Source organism: Chiloscyllium punctatum, chromosome 7 (genome assembly GCF_047496795.1).
Source record: "Chiloscyllium punctatum isolate Juve2018m chromosome 7, sChiPun1.3, whole genome shotgun sequence".
NCBI lineage: Eukaryota > Metazoa > Chordata > Chondrichthyes > Orectolobiformes > Hemiscylliidae > Chiloscyllium > Chiloscyllium punctatum.
In genome coordinates this window covers 63,160,955-63,177,837 of record NC_092745.1, presented here as the reverse complement: position 1 = coordinate 63,177,837, position 16,883 = coordinate 63,160,955, and the positions used below count along the sequence as shown (strand labels likewise).

General features: G+C 42.0%; 1 protein-coding gene across 2 annotated transcripts in view; it reads left to right on the top strand.

Moving 5' to 3' along the window:
- The window catches only part of camsap2a (calmodulin regulated spectrin-associated protein family, member 2a), a 183,932-nt gene that overhangs the window by 145,409 nt on the left and 21,640 nt on the right, over positions 1 to 16,883 (top strand). For both annotated transcript variants that reach the window (XM_072573836.1, XM_072573835.1), the window contains 3 exons: positions 3,358 to 3,451; positions 4,110 to 4,215; positions 8,089 to 8,171. In XM_072573836.1, the coding sequence (XP_072429937.1) occupies positions 3,358 to 3,451; positions 4,110 to 4,215; positions 8,089 to 8,171 (283 nt within the window). The remainder of the gene's footprint in view (positions 1 to 3,357; positions 3,452 to 4,109; positions 4,216 to 8,088; positions 8,172 to 16,883) is intronic.

The following is a 16,883-nucleotide window of genomic DNA, read 5'->3' as shown; positions in this document are numbered from 1 at the left end:
TTCAGGCAATTAATTATGAGTGATTGTGAGTTGGAATGATTTCCTGTAAATGTATTTGTCAGAGCTGATCTATGGATTGTTAGCCAATACAAAGTATGGAATGAGAGTGTGTTTGTAACACATGAACATCATCCAAGGCTCAAGTTTGCACAAGGTTACTGCTCCAGAACCATTTTAACTATTTTCAGAAAATAAACATTCATCACTGACCAGTGATGGAATTTAAGTCAATGACTGCACTGATCTTTATAAAATAAATTGATCAAATGACTCTACAAATATGAAAGTTCCCAGTTCTTCTTTACATCTCCCAAGTGCATGAGACTTTTATTTCAACTTTTCATTCATCTGGCAGTATTTTAAAAAGTGAATTTCTGTGAATGGATTGAGTATAGATCAAATAGGCGGAAGTGGGTACTGCAGATGCTGGAAATTAGAGTCACAATTAGAGTGGTGCTGGAAAAATAACAGCTGGTCAGGCAGCATCTGAGGAGCAGGTAAATCTAAGTTTCGGGCAAAAGCCCTTCATCAGGAATGAGGTTAGGAGACTCAGGGGTGGAGAGATAAATGGGAGGGGGCTGGGGCGAAGGTACCTGAGAGTGCCTTAATAGGTGGATGGAGGTGGGGGGAAAGGAGATAGGTGATAGGTCAGAGAGGATCAAAGGTGAGGAATGAAGAGTCAGAAAGGGCCCTCCACCTCTTTCCATAAGAAATTTTCCAAACAGCAAGTACTTAACCACAAGAAGTAGTTGACAGAGATAACATTTCATAATTTTAAGGAAAGTGTAGAAAAATATTTGAAATGACTTTCACCAGTCTGGGGGTGAAGACAAAGCAGTGAGATCAGACTTTGTTAGCTATAACGAAATATTGGCACTGACGTGATGGGAACTTGTTCTGTGCCATAAACCACTGTTTGGTCAGTTATCTCCCCCAGAAGAAAAAGGTACTTGGTTTAGGAAAAAGTGCAAATGGGTATGATCTTCTAAGAGACAACAGAATATGCTTTACTTCTCTGTATGCCATACTTGATTGGGAATGTTTGATGATGCTATTAAAAGTCAAACGGAATTAAAACCGGTTATAAAACTTCATGACAAGTTTTTTTTTCTTGTCAGCAATAATTGCTGTATTATCCCTGGTCTTATTCAGCCAGATTGACAAAATTAGCCAGATTGCTGATTCCTGTCTCAGGAATACAGATGTATTTGAATTAGTTGTCTTTTTGACAGACAAAATGATCTGCAGTTTTTTATGATGAAATTGGTTGCTCTATTTTGAATAATGTGACAATCAACAGTCTATTTTTACTGAACTCATGATGAATTGTGTTCCTGAGTTCTAATATTTCTCTTTGAGATGAACATTTTGTGCTGTGCATGAACTTTTGTCTCTGATTATAAATTCACACAGATTATCTGCCAGATATGCAAACAAGATTAATTCTCAACAATCCTGTGCTGAAACAGAGAAATATAGGAGAAGTAGTAACTGAAGTAATGCATATTTCAGATCAAATGGTTCATATGGGAAGACAGACAGCCAGCTATCCACACCAATGAAGACAAATTTTTAGAATCTGCTAAAGAGGTTTCCCATGCATGTACAAACATTTTTTGAACTGCAACTACTACAGAAAGCAATCTACAAGTAATGCAAGCTGTCATATTAGTCATAAGACGTTCACTGAGATCTATTTGTTTAATTACTAAAGGAGAGATGTTCCCAAACAATTTATTCATAACCAAAATATTAAATTTTGTCATCTCACCACAAAATCGTTCGAGTAAGTTGTCGTCATTCAACTCATTTTCTGTTCTTCCCTATTCTTGTTGTTCATGTAACATTTCTATCCTGCTCGGCAGTGCTACCAATGGCATCTTTTGTGACTGTGTGTATTATCCCTCCTTGACCTCCCCAGACTGTTTGGCCTAATCCATCTTCATTCTCCATCTTTCAAGGATGATTTTTATGGCACTTTATTGGAGCTCAACTACTCCAATACTTTTCTTGTTAGACTTTAAATCCATTCTCCATATTCTAACTCTTCAGAACCTGATGTTCAGCAGAACCTTAAGCAAACCTCATTCTATTATTGCCAATTGACCTCATTCAACTTCATTGGCTTTTTTCATCCAAATGGCTGAATTCACAATCTTTGCTGTCATCGACATGTCCCTTCAGGGCCTTGCCCCTTGCTATCTTAGCATCCTTCTGCAGTCCCAAACATTAGCATTTACCTATCACTTCATTTCCACCTTCTTTACATTAGCCTGTCTATCTATCCACTCCACTCTACCTTCAGCAGCAGACTTATGGCTCCAGACTGTGGAACCTTAAACTCCAACCATTATCTCTGTTGTTTCCTTTGAAGGGTTTCTGAAAATGTGCATTTTTGACTGTCTATTTGGTAATCTCACAATAATACTATTTTTCAGGTTCACTTTTGTGAAGTTCTTTGGATTAGTTTAAAGATATAACAACTTTCATTTATATTATCATTTAATTATAATACATCAATTAACCGTTTACAAGAATGTCACTTGAATATTGCTGAAAAAAGACACATTTTATTTAAACTTATCATCGTGCATTCATTCGGACAATTCACAAGAATACCTTGCAAGGAGAAGCCATCTTTTATACTGTGTGAGAGGAGAGTGCTGGTTAGTTAGTAACGATACTCTCTGATTTGTTGAAGCATTACCATGGAGAATGCTCCAGTTAATGATGACTAAGTTAATTGCCAAACTTTGTTTAAATTTTAAACGAGGTGGTTTACTTGACCCTGATTGGGCAGGATATTGCCCTGAGAAATTAACCAATGAATGGCTGACACCTTTCTTGATCACTTGAAACCGGATCAGGGCATGTACATGTTATTTCTCTCTGCAAAGGGTACTATGTAGTAACATATGTTGCTTCCAGTACAAGGGCTCCACAGTATGAACCCATCTGACAATCCTAAATTAGCTGTCAGCAAAATGGTTTGTACACCCAGGATTATTTGGCAAATGTTATGCAATCATGGAATCACATCTAATGTTTGACACTGCATTGTGAGTTTTGCAAGCACAGGTTGACTGTCAGTCGATTGTTTGTTGAAAATAGCCAAAGGAATATTTTGTTTGATACAATCTGCCTGTCTTTGGTATGTCCAGCCCACATACCTGGTGTTATACCAGCACTGAAATTTAGGTACCACAATACTCATTTGTATGATATGCAGAATGGGGCAATGCCATCAAGCCCAAAAGACATTTCATTGCAAAATATATGGATGTGTTTTGTATTACCAATTTTCTTTTATAGAAGAAATTGTTCAGTCTTTTATTCTTTCTTTTTCTTTCTTTGCAGAATAACTACCTAGTATTTATGGCAGAGTTGTTCTGGTGGTTTGAAGTGGTGAAGCCCTCTTTTGTGCAACCTAGACTGCTGCCTCAAGTTGAAGGTACATGCTTGAAATCTGCATATGTCATGTAGTGTTGTATCTGTGATGTTGATTAACTCTGTATATAGCATTAAAGCTTTCGGAGAGTTTTGTGATGTAGAAGACGTCCACTGTTGAGGCTTTCTTTCTCCCAATTAAAAGATCACATGTTCAGTCCTCCTTCATCTTTTGATCCAGATCCACTTTCCCACTTTTTGGCCTACCACTGAGTTGTCTTTGTGATGGCTGTGGTGAAGTTCTCTGTCTAGACCGTGATACCTTCCCAGCTAAAGCAAGGTAGCTGGAGCTGAGACAAGTGGGCCAAGATTTTTATGTGTGAAACATGTTAAGGAATGAGGAATGTTAAATTGAAGCTGTCACGCTGGCAGAATAAATAAAAAAGGGAAACTAGAAGTTACTTTGGAGAATGATACGAGGAATTAAATGGTCTCTGCTCTTTTTAAAAAAAAATGATACTAGGAATAAATATACTCTGATTATTGTTATTCAAGTACATTGCAATTTTGAAAGAAATATTTTAATGTCACTGCATGGTTTCTTCAAAAATTCAAAATTGTGGTAAATTGCATTTGATTTGATTCAGTGTTTTTGCTTCCTCGTGGTATTAAATGGTAGTTTTGTATTTCTGAAAATATTAAATATCCAACTTTACCCACAGTTGAACCGCTCCATCCAATAAGGAATGTCCCTGCTGCTTTCCCAATTTCAAATGCTACCAGGAAAAGTTTCACAGATGCTTCTCCCAACACTGATTTTGGATGCGGGTAGGTATTTTGGTGATACATTTCAGAACATATTCCAAGCAAAGTAAATGATTTCCAAGTTATATGTATACAGTTTTTCAGCATTGACTTGGATTAGTGTGGTAAATGTTACACTCAGTTGATGTGTATGTGGGGCAATATTAAGTGGTATATGAGGCAGTTGAATCGTTAGGTGATGTAGCCTGATTAGATAATCTTCAAGCTGATATTCGGATTAGACTCTGCTTTCGTCAAGGTCTTAAATGAATACTTTTCTTCTGAATTCACAGAGGAGAAAGACTTTGTAGCTGGGGATTTCAGTTGGGGTGGAGACATTAGACAACTTCTAAAGATTAATAAGGAGGAAGTATTAGATGTTTTAACAGCAAAATAGGTGCATAAATCCTGAGGGGCTGATGAGTTATATCCCAGGCTGCTGTGGGAGGCAAGGGAGGAGATTGCTGGGACATTGGCAGATATATTTAATACTTCACTGGCCACAGGGAAGTGTCAGATGAGTGGAGGAAGCTAAAGTGGTTCTTTTGTTTAAGGTGAGGAGCAGTGGTTTCCAGGAGACCAGAGGGAAAACTAATTTCATCCAGAGGATGATAGGTATATAGAATGTGCTGGTAAAAACAATGACTGCAGATGCTGGAAACCAGATTCTGGATTAGTGGTGCTGGAAGAGCACAGCAGTTCAGGCAACATCCAAGTAGATTCGAAATCGACATTTCGGGCAAAAGCCCTTCATCAGGAATAAAGGCAGTGAGCCTGAAGCGTGGAGAGATAAGCTAGAGGAGGGTGGGATGGGAAGAAAGTAGCATACAGTACAATGGTTGAGTGGGGGAGGGGATGAAGGTGATAGGTCAAGGAGGAGAGGGTGGAGTGGATAGGTGGAAAAGGAGATAGGCAGGTAGGACAGGTCCGGACAAGTCATGGGGACAGTGCTGAGCTGGAAGTTTAGAACTAGGGTGAGGTGGGGGGAAGGGGAAATGAGGAAACTGTTGAAGTCCACATTGATGCCCTGGAGTTGAAGTGTTCCGAGGCGGAAGATGAGGTGTTCTTCCTCCAGATGTCTGGTGGTGAGGGAGCGGCGGTGAAGGAAGCCCAGGACCTCCATGTCCTCGGCAGAGTGGGAGGGGGGAGTTGAAATGTTGGGCCACGGGGCGGTGTGGTTGATTGGTGCGGTGTCCCGGAGATGTTCCCTAAAGTGCTCTGCTAGGAGGCGCCCAGTCTCCCCAATGTAGAGGAGACCGCATCAGGAGCAACTGATACAATAAATGATATTAGTGGATGTGCAAGTAAAACTTTGGATGTGGAAGGCTCCATTAGGGCCTTGGATAGAGGTGAGGGAGGAGGGGTGGGTGCAGGTTTTACAGTTCCTGCGATGGCAGGGGAAAGTGCCAGGATTGGAGGGTGGGTTGTAGGGGGGGCATGGACCTGACCAGGTAGTCACGGAGGGAACGGTCTTTGCGGAAGGCGGAAAGGGGTGGGGAGGGAAATATATCCCTGGTGGTGGGGTCTGTCTGGAGGTGGCAGAAATGTCGGCGGATGATTAGGTTTATGCGAAGGTTAGTAGGGTGGAAGGTGAGCACCAGGGGCGTTCTGTCCTTGTTACGGTTGGAGGGGTGGGGTCTGAGGGCGGAGGTGCGGGATGTAGACGAGATGCGTTGGAGGGCATCTTTAACCACGTGGGAAGGGAAATTGCGGTCTCTAAAGAAGGAGGCCATCTGGTGTGTTCTGTGGTGGAACTGGTCCTCCTGGGAGCAGATCCGGCGGAGGCAGAGGAATTGGGAATACGGGATGGCATTTTTGCAAGAAGTAGGGTGGGAAGAGGTGTAATCCAGGTAGCTGTGGGAGTCGGTGGGTTTGTAAAAAATGTCAGTGTCAAGCCGGTCGTCATTAATGGAGATGGAGAGCTCCAGGAAGGGGAGAGAGGTGTCAGAGATGGTCAAGGTAAATTTAAGGTCGAGGTGGAATGTGTTGGTGAAGTTGATGAATTGCTCGACCTCCTCTCGGGAGCACGAGGTGGCGTCAATGCAGTCATCAATGCAGCAGAGGAAGAGGTGGGGAGTGGTGCCGGTGTAATTACGGAAGATCAACTGCTGTACGTAGCCAACAAAGAGACAGGCATAGCTGGGGCCCATACGTGTTCCCATGGCTACCCCTTTGGTCTGGAGGAAGTGGGAGGATTCAAAGGAGAAATTGTTAAGGGTGAGGACCAGTTCGACCAAACAAATGAGAGTGTCGGTGGAAGGGTACTGTTGGGGACGGCTGGAGAGGAAAAAACGGAGGGCTTGGAGGCCCTGGTCATGGCGGATGGAGGTGTAGAGGGATTGGATATCCATGGTGAAGATGAGGCGTTGGGGGCCAGGGAAACGGAAGTCTTGGAGGAGGTGGAGGGCGTAGGTGGTGTCTCGAACGTATGTGGGGCGTTCCTGGACTAGGGGGGACAGGACGGTGTCGAGGTAGGTAGAGATGAGTTCAGTGGGGCAGGAGCATGCTGAGACAATGGGTCGGCCAGGGTGGTCAGGTTTGTGGATCTTGGGAAGGAGGTAGAACCGGGCAGTGCGGGGTTCCCGGACTATGAGGTTGGAAGCTGTGGGTGGGGGGTTCTATCTCTTTCCCCTTCCCCTTCCCCCACCTCACCCTAGTTCTAAACTTCCAGCTCAGCACTGTCCCCATGACTTGTCCGGACTTGTCCTACCTGCCTATCTCCTTTTCCACCTATCCACTCCACCCTCTCCTCACTGACCTATCACCTTCATCCTCTCCCCCACTCACCCATTGTACTCTATGCTACTTTCTCCCCACCCCCACCCTCCTCTAGCTTATCTCTCCACACTTCAGACTCACTGCCTTTATTACTGATGAAGGGCTTTTGCCCGAGACGTCGATTTCGAATCTACTTGGATGTTGCCTGAACTACTGTGCTCTTCCAGCACCACTAATATGGAATGTGCTGCCCGAGAGTGTTGTGAAGGCAGTACTCTTGCAAGATTGAAGAAGCATGTAGATAAGTACTTAAAGCGCCAGAACATTGTAGTCTATGGACTAAGTGCATGTAAATGGAATGAGTGTAGTTTGGTGTTTTTAGGTCGGCAAAGACGTGGTGGGCTGAAGGGTCTGTTTATGTGCTGTATGTCAATGAAAATGCTTAGTTTTAAGAATGAATTTTTAGGAATGGATAATTATTCAACCTCTCATCATTGATGCCTTAATTCTTATGATGCCCATTTCTTTAATGTTTTCTGTTGGGAAGTTAGAAAATCAGATAATGAATTAGTTGCAGCTTTGTACACCATCTTAATAGGTAGAGGAGATATAGTTACAGAACGGGTACATATGACAGGTTTTAAAAATGTGTTGCTGGAAAAGCACAGCAGGTCAGGCAGCATCAAAGGAGAATCGACGTTTCGGTCAAATTTCCTTCATCAGGAATATGGGGGAGGTGGGAGGAGGGGCCTGAGAGATAAATGGGAGGGTGGGGGTAGGGCTGGGGGGGGGAAGGTAGCTGGGAAGGTAATAGATAGATGCGGGTTGGCGGGGGGATATTTTGAAAGTTCAGAGGAGAGGATAGAGTGGATAAGTGGGAAGGAAGATGGATAGATAGGACAGTTCAAGAGGGAAATGTTGATATGAAAGGTTGGAGCTGGGATGAGGTGTGGGTGAGCAAATTAGGAAATTAGCAAAATTAACGTTGATGCTGTGTTTTTTTTTTAATAATTACAGTCCATCACGTCTTTTTGAGGGACACTATGCTCACTCACTACAGAAAAATATTTACTGTTTTATGCAACAAAATGTGAAGTGTAAAGACTATTTTGTGAGTTTCCTATGAATAGTGAACTAGAAATATTATTTTTATTTATACAATTTTTGCTTTCATTTCAGCAAAGTGAGTCCAACATTTTTGCCATCACAGCCACTCCTGCCCCTGCGACATACTCAGCACCGTCCTCATACATCTGACTCAGGTATAAATATCCCTTACGTTATTTTGTGACATAAAGTTTGAATTTTAAAAAGGTTTATCAAATTCTGGCTACCATCTGAAATTGATTCCACAAACCTCCATATCCTGTGTTTCAGCAAATGTGATGTGGTTAGATCATTGAAAAAAGGAGAAAGTGAGGACTGCAGATGCTGCAGATCAGAGCTTAAAAATGTGTTGCTGGAAATGCGCAGCAGGTCAGGCAGCATCCAAGGAGCAGGAGAATCGACGTTTCGGGCATAAGCCCTTCTTCAGGAAGAAGGGCTTATGCCCGAAACGTCGATTCTCCTGCTCCTTGGATGCTGCCTGACCTGCTGCGCTTTTCCAGCAACACATTTTTAAGCTTAGATTATTGAAAACTGAGATCAGATCAATAAGAGTGACATTTGGCTTTTAAATAAAACTCTTTAATGCAAACTTGTCAGTAATCTTAAGACTTAGGATTTTAATTTTCCAGTGTCCTTCCATTTTGGTGACAGAATAACGTACGAAAGTACCTAAGGTCCAAGTATCGTTTTAGTAAATTCTTCAAATCGCATTAGGAAAAGAAGTTGAAATATGTTGTATTTTTCTGGCAGATTAGTAAGAGAACTTAAGAACCTTAAAACTCGGAGCAAGTGTAGGCATCAGTCCATGGAGCCTGTTCTGCCATTTAATATGACCATGGCTAATCTCATCTCAGCCTCGACTCCCCATTTTCCTACCCATTCTCTGTAATCCTTCAACCCGTTACTCATCAAGAATCTGTCTACTCCTTAAATTTATTCAAGGTCCCAGCATCCACTGCACTCTGGAATAGTGAATTCCACAAATTCACGATCCTTTCAGAGTAATTTCTCTTCATTTCTGTTTTAAATCTGCTGTACTTTATCCTAAATCTGATATCTCGTGCTAGGTTGTTCCATATGAGGACATCCTCTCAACATCTACAGTACTTAGCCAATCTTTAGCATCTTGAACATTTCCACTTGATCTCGTTTCATTCTTCTAAACTCTGGAGAGTACAGGCCTAACCTGCTCAATCTCTCTTCGTAAGACATGCTCCTTATCTCTGGATTTAATCTAGCAAACCTCCTCTGAACTGCCTCCAATGCCCACTATGTTCCTCCTCAAGTAAGGGAACTAAAATTATGTAAAGTAACCCAGGTGCAGTCTCACCAATGCCTTGAACAGTTTCAGTAAACTTCACTACTTGTATTCCTTTAGTAATAAATGCAAACCAATCTGAATTAACTAAATCACAGTCATAGGCTAAATAAATAAACTGTGAAGAAGCAAATTTCATTTAATTTGCATTATCATGTGAGGGTTTTACATTTATCTTTTACTAAAAGCGTTGTTTTGTGATGTATATTTTCTGTCTGCAATCCTCACTTTAATTGGTTATGTTTATATACTGAAATTGATCTTAATAATTATCACCCTGTAAATGTTTGTAATTGTCATTGGACAGTCTTTCCAACACTAAAGGCACTGCTGCATCCTATGTCAATCTCTCTTCTTGCATTGCTACCTACGAAACTCTGGTTACTAAGATCTCTAGGACTAACCAACAACTATCTTTTCTACTACTCTATGTCCCACCGTGGACTTGCCTACTCCACACTCCTTTCTTTCAATACCTGCTGTGATGCCTTAAATCACTTTTACTTTACTTTTTACAGGCCATACGAGAAATGTGTTCAACCGACTCATCTAAATTCCTTGGCACGTGGGCTTCTGTCTTTCCTAGCATTTTTCAAGTTTGTTCAATTGTTGCTGTTCTATTTGTTAAGCTTTCTTTTATCTTTCTACTTTGTCATAATAGAACTAAAAATCTATAGCTTTTTCAATGGCCTACTTATTGGAGGTCAGTGAACTCAGTTGGCTGGATTGCTGTTTGTGATGTAGTACGATATCAAGAGTATTGGGTTCAATTCCTGAATCAGCTGTAGTCACCATGAAGGAATCTCGTTCTCAACCTCTCCCTTTGCCTGAAGCATGATGACACCATCTGGTTAAGCCACCACCAGTTATCTTTCTGTAATGAGAGAGCTGCCCTATGGTGACTTCATACTTTTTCAAAAATTAAAAAAAAGTTGGTCCATCTCTTGCCCATTGAGTTCAGAGTTTTGTGTACCAAACTAAAGAACAAAGAACAATACAGACCAGGAACAAGCCCTTTGGCCTTCCAAGCCTGCACTGACATATTTTGCCCTTCCATACTAAAACTGTTTTCACTTACAAGATCCATATCCCTCTATTCCCTTCCTATTCATGTATTCGTCCAGATGCTTCTTGAATGGGTGCTTGCTATGTCTGCTTCTGCCACCTCCTCTGGCAGCATGTTTCAGGCACTTACCACCTTTGAGTGAAAAACTTGCCTTGCACCTCTCTTCTCAAGTCTCTCCTCAACCTCCTGTGTTCCGGTGAAAACAAACCCACTCCATACAACTTTTCTTCACAGCTAAAATCCCTCCTACCAGGTAAACCTTTTCAGTACCCTCTCCAAAGTATCCACATCCGTCTGGTAGTGTGGTGACCAGAACTGTACACAATATTCCAACTGAAGTTCTATAAAGCTGCAATATAATTTGTCTAACCTCATACTCAATGCCCCTTCCAATGAGGGCAAGCATGCGATCGGCTGTTTTTATTACCTTAGCTACCTGCGTGCTCACCTTCAGTGATCTGTGGACCTGCACACCCAGATCCCTCTGCATATCAATATTCCTAAAGGTTTTACCAGTCACTATATAATTTCCACCTGTACCTGACCTTCAAAAATGCATCACCTCACATTTGTTTGGATTACACTCCATCTGCTGCTTTTCTGACCATGTGTCCAACTGATCTAATCCTGCTGTATCCTCTGACAATCCCCCTCACTTACCACAATTCCACCAGTCTTTACATTGTCCGCAAACTTACGATGTAGACCAGCTCCATTTTCCTCCAAATCATTTATGTAGACCACAAATAGCAGAGGTCCCAGCATTGATCCCTGTGGAACACCACTAGTCACAACCCTCCATTCCAAAAAGCGTCCTTCCACAGCTACTCTGTCTCCTATGACTAAGCCAGTTCTGTATCCATCTTGCCAGCTCACCTCTGATACCACTTGTACCAGTCCCTTTTGTACCAGTCTGCCAGGAGGGGCCTTGTCAAAGTCATTACTGAAGTCCATATAGACGACAACTGCTTTTCCCTCATCAATCATCTTCTTCACCTCCTCAAAAAAAACTTGATCAAGTTAGTGAGGCATGACCTCCTCTGCACAAAACCATGCTGTTTATCACCAGTAAATCAATTTGCTTCTACATACTTATTGATCTTTGTCCATGAGAATCTTTTCCAATAATTTCCCTGCCACTGACAGGTGGCTCTCAGATCTATAATTTCCTGGATTATCCCTGCGACCCTACTTAAACAATGGGACCTCACCTGTGGCCAAAGAGGAAACTAAGATGTCTGCCAATGCTCCAGATATTAGTTCTCTTGCCTCCCTCAATATTCTGGAATAGATTCCATTGGGACCCAGGGACTTATCTACTTCTAATACTTTTTAAGACACACAACACCTCTTCCTTATTTATAGCAACTTGGCTTAGAAATTTGACGTTCCCTTCCCTGAGATCATCCTACACCAATTCCTTCTCTTTGTTTTTGTTTTTGTTTTTGTTTTGGACCTCACCTGCTACTTCTGGCTCCACACAGATTCCCTCCTTTGTTGTTGAGTGGGACAACCTTTTCCCTGGCTACCCTCTTTCTTTTTATATATGTATAAAAAGCCTTGGGATTCTCATTATTATTATTATTAAATATAAAGTTAATGCTAAATAACATTGTTGGAAACAACAAATGAAATGATTCCAGAGTATTAAAGTTATTCTCCCCACTAGTGATCCCTCAACAATCCATTATTGCTTATATAAAATAAATGTTACTGCTTATTTCCACCTTTGATAGAATTATATAAAGTATATTCCAACCTCTATCTTACAATTGGTATTTTTGCTGCATGTCCCTCACTTACTTCTCTTATTTCATATCCCATCCTTTTAATCTTATATTTTTACTGATGTCTTCATTCTCTTTGTGTAACATTTCAGTTTGCTCTATATGTCGTTCTTCTGTGTCCTATATCAATTTTTATTTCCCCTTCAGTAATTTTCACTGTGCATCACCACCTCCACCACCCCATTCTCCACCCTTTAATATCCAGTTAATGCAATTATCATCAGTATTATGTTCAGTACACAATGTTGCCATACTTTGTCATGGATGCAAATCCAACCTTGAGGTTGGGTATTTTGAATCTTGAATGCAACTGATGAATAAGCATTGTGTGATTTGTACCATTTTTTAACCAACAAGACAGAGAATTATATTAATTTTTTTCAAAATCACATTCATTTTAAAGATTGCAATCACAGTTGAAGCTCTGCTTTTTGCACACTTCGCTGAAGTTCCTCAACTTGTAAGATGTAAGGCATGTATCTTAAAGGCCATGTAAAGCACTGACAATCATTGAATTTACAGAGCGATCTGACAGCACCAGATGTTAACCTGTGCCAAACATATAGTTTGAATCATAGCTTCATAAATTTTGTCAATTTTGGCTATAAGAATAGGAGGAAGCCACTCAATCCATGGAGTCTGATCCATAATTTCATTACAGAAAGCTGAACTACATTCCATTTACTTGCTTTTTGCTCCTAATGCTCTTACCTGTCAGTCTTTGAAAATATAAAATCACTCTGTATCCATGGTCCTTTGAGGAAGCAAACCCTAAATTTCCATTACTTCCTGATACCCCTCATAAATTGCTAGATCTAATTTGACATTATGACCTCTTGTTTTGGATTCTCCATCAAAGGACGTAGGTTAGCATTAACAGAGAAAGTATCAAATCCATTAACCTTATAATTCGATTCAGATCAGCTATTAACCAGTTTAAATGCGATAAAATAAAAGTCCATTTGATGTATACAATCCTCATTCAATTCGTTAAGCCATGGTAACATTCTGCATTGCTGTTCAGTCACTGAACCGACTCATGCCTGTGGTTCAGTGTCTGAAGCCAAATGCAGTACTCCATATTCAAGTTCTGTACAACTGAAGCATAATTTCTTCACTTTTGAGTTTCTGTTTTAAATTTTACTGTATACAGGTGTTCATAAAGGTGAAAGTATGAAACTAAGCCACACAACTACATGCATTCATACAATGCCTTTAGCATAGATATGCTACAAAAGTTTTTTTTAAAAATTGGAAATCGTGCTAAAGAAAGATATAAGTAGGGATGATCAAATGCGATCAGCGACGTGAATTCTGTTGACAAATGCATATATAAACTAAATGTTACAATTTGAAGGAGAGTTCAAGAATAGGCACTCAGGACAGTTTTTTTAAATTAATTAAAGGTTGCTGGACAAGATGAGAGAATACATTTTTGAAAATAGTACCATATGGGATCCATGGCTTTATTAACAGAGGAATAGAGTACAAAGGCAATAATATTATGCTGAACCTTCTTCAAATCACTGACGAAGTCTCAACTGGAATATTATGCACATTTCTGGACATGTAGGAAGGAGAGGGTGCAGAAAAAATTTGCTTTCATGCTGCCATGGGTAAGGAGCTTCAGTTGTATAGATAGCCAGGGCTGGGACTAATTTAAAGCTTTTCCAAAGAGCAGATACAAATCACTGTCAATTGTATTCACTCATGGGATGTGGGCAGTGTTGGCTGGGCCAGTTTTATCGTCCAATTTCTAGTTGCATTGAGAAGGTGGTGGTGAACTGTTACTTTGAACTGCTGAAGTCTATTGGATCTATTTCTGTGGTGTACAGTCTCTGGTTTCTTGTTGTAAGAGGTGAAGAGACACAGGGGTTTAAGGAGAAACCCTTAACCACAGATGATGGTATGACCAAACATGATGGTATGACCAAGCTGCATGAAACCAGAGTTGGAACGTCAATATTCTGGGGGCTTGGTCAAGATTTTGATCAAGGAAGAGACCAACGATAAAAAGAAGTCAGCATAAGGATGAAAACTTCCAAAAAGAGGCAGTGAGGAAATGGATGAGAAGATGATCTCTTTTTGTGCCAAGTTAAGCTGAGCTGGGTGGAAGAAGGGGCATTAACGACAGCTGTTTGGACTCTGGAAAAAGAAAAGCCAGGCTATCTGCCCTGATGGCTGATCCCAGTTATGCATGAGGGGACAGTAGTGCTGTGGTAGTTTGGCGCAACAACCTGTACACTGCTAAAGCCAGGTGCCAACTTGCAGACACCACCTCCTAGTGACCTGGAGACCACAACCTCCCCTTCCACCACCAAATTATCATCTCCCAGACCATCCACAACCTCATCACCTCAGGGGACCTCCCATCCACAGCCTGTAACCTCATGGACTGGGAACCCCACACTGCCCAGTTCTACCTTTTTTATCCAAAATTCACAAACCTGACTGCCCCGGTTGACCCACCATCTCAGCCTGGTCCTGCCCCACCAAACTTATCTCTGCACACCTTGACATTGTCCTGTATCCCTTGGTCCAGGATCTCCCCACATATGTTTGGGATACCACCCACGCCCTCCACCACCTCCGTGACTTTTGTTTCCCTGGCCCTCAACGTCTCATCTTCACCATGGACACCCAGTCATTCTGCCATAATGAAGGCCTCCAAACCCTCTGTTTCATTCTCTCCTGTCGACCCCACCAGTACCCTTACACTGACCCGCTCATTCGATTGGCTGAACCGGTCCTCACCCTCAAACATTTCTCCTTTGAATCCTCCCACTTCCTCCAGACAAAAGGGGTAGCTATGGGCACCTGCTTGGGCCCCAACTATGCATGCCTCTTTGTCGGATATGTGGAACAGTCCATCCTCTGCAGCTACACTGGCACCATTTCCCACCTTTTCTTCCGCTACATTGATGACTGTATTGGCGCCACCTCGTGCTCCTGTGAAGAAGTTGTACAGTTCATCAACGTCATCAACACTTTCCACCATCACCTCAAATTCACCTGGACCATCTCGGACACCTTGCTCCCCTTCCTGGACTTCTCCATCTCCATTTAGAGTCATGGAGTCATAGAGATGTACAGCATGGAAACAGACCCTTCAGTCCAACCTGTCCATGCCGACCAGATATCCCAACCCTATGTAGTCTCACCTGCCAGCACCCGGCCCATATCCCTCCAAACCCTTCCGATTCATATAATCATCCAAATGCCTCTTAAATGTTACAATTGTACCAGCCTCCACCACATCCTCTGGCAGCTCATTCCATACACGTACTACCCTCTGCATTAAAAAGTTGCCCCTTAGGTCTCTTTTATATCTTTCCCCTCTCACCCTAAACCAAACCCTCTAGTTCTGGACCGCGACCCCAGGGAAAAGACTTTGTCTATTTATCCTATCCATGCCCCTCATAATTTTGTAAACATCTATAAGGTCACTCCTCAGCCTCCGATGCTCCAGGGAAAACAGCCCCAGCCTGTTCAGCATCTCCCTGTAGCTCAGATCCTCCAACCCTGGCAACATCCTTGTAAATCTTTTCTGAACCCTTTCAAGTTTCACAACATCTTTCCGATAGGAAGGAGACCAGAATTGCATGCAATATTCCAACAGTGGCTGAACCAATGTCCTGTACAGCCGCAACATGACCTCCCAACTCCTGTACTCAGTACTGTGACCAATTAAGGAAAGCATACCAAAGGCTGCCTTCAGTATCCTATCTACCTGTGACTCCACTTTCAAGGAGTTATGAACCTGCACTTCAAGCTCTCTTTGTTCAGCAACACTCCCTAGGACCTTACCATTAAGTGTATAAGACCTGCTAAGATTTGCTTTCCCAAAATGCAGCACCTTGCATTTATCAGAATTAAACTCCATCTGCCACTTCTCAGCCCATTGGCCCATCTGGTCCAGATCCTGTTGTAATCTGAGGTAACTGTCTTCGCTGTCCACTACACCTCCAATTTTGGTGTCATCTGCAAACTTAGTAACTGTACCTCTTATGCTCCCATCAAAATCATTTATGTAAGTGACAAAAAGTAGAGGGCCCAGCACCGATCCTTGTAGCACTCCACTGGTCACAGGCGTCCAGTCTGAAAAAGAACCCTTCACCACCACCCTCTGTCTTCTACCTTTGAGCCAGTTCTGTATCCAAATGGCTAGTTCTCCCTGCATTCCATGAGATCTAACCTTGCTAATCAGTCTCCCAAGGGGAACCTTGTCGAACGCCTTACTGAAGTCCATATAGATCACTTCTACTGCTCTGCCCTCATCAATCTTCTTTGTTACTTCTTCAAAAAACTCAATCAAGATTGTGAGACATGATTTCCCACGCAAAAAGCCATGTTGACTATCCCGAATCAGTCCTTGCCTTTCCAAATATATGTACATCCTGTCCCTCAGGATTCCCTCCAACAACTTTCCCACCACTGAGGTCAGGCTCACCTGTCTATAGTTCCCTGGCTTGTCTTTACCGTCCTTCTTAAACAGTGGCACCACATTTGCCAACCTCCAGTCGTCCGGCACCTCATCTGTGACTATCGATGATACAAATATCTCAGCAAGAGGCCCAGCAATCACTTCTCTAGCTTCCCACAGAGTTCTCGGGTACACCTGATCATGTCTTGGGGATTTATCCACTTTTAACCGTTTCAAGACATCCAGCACTTCCTCCTCTATAATCTGGATATT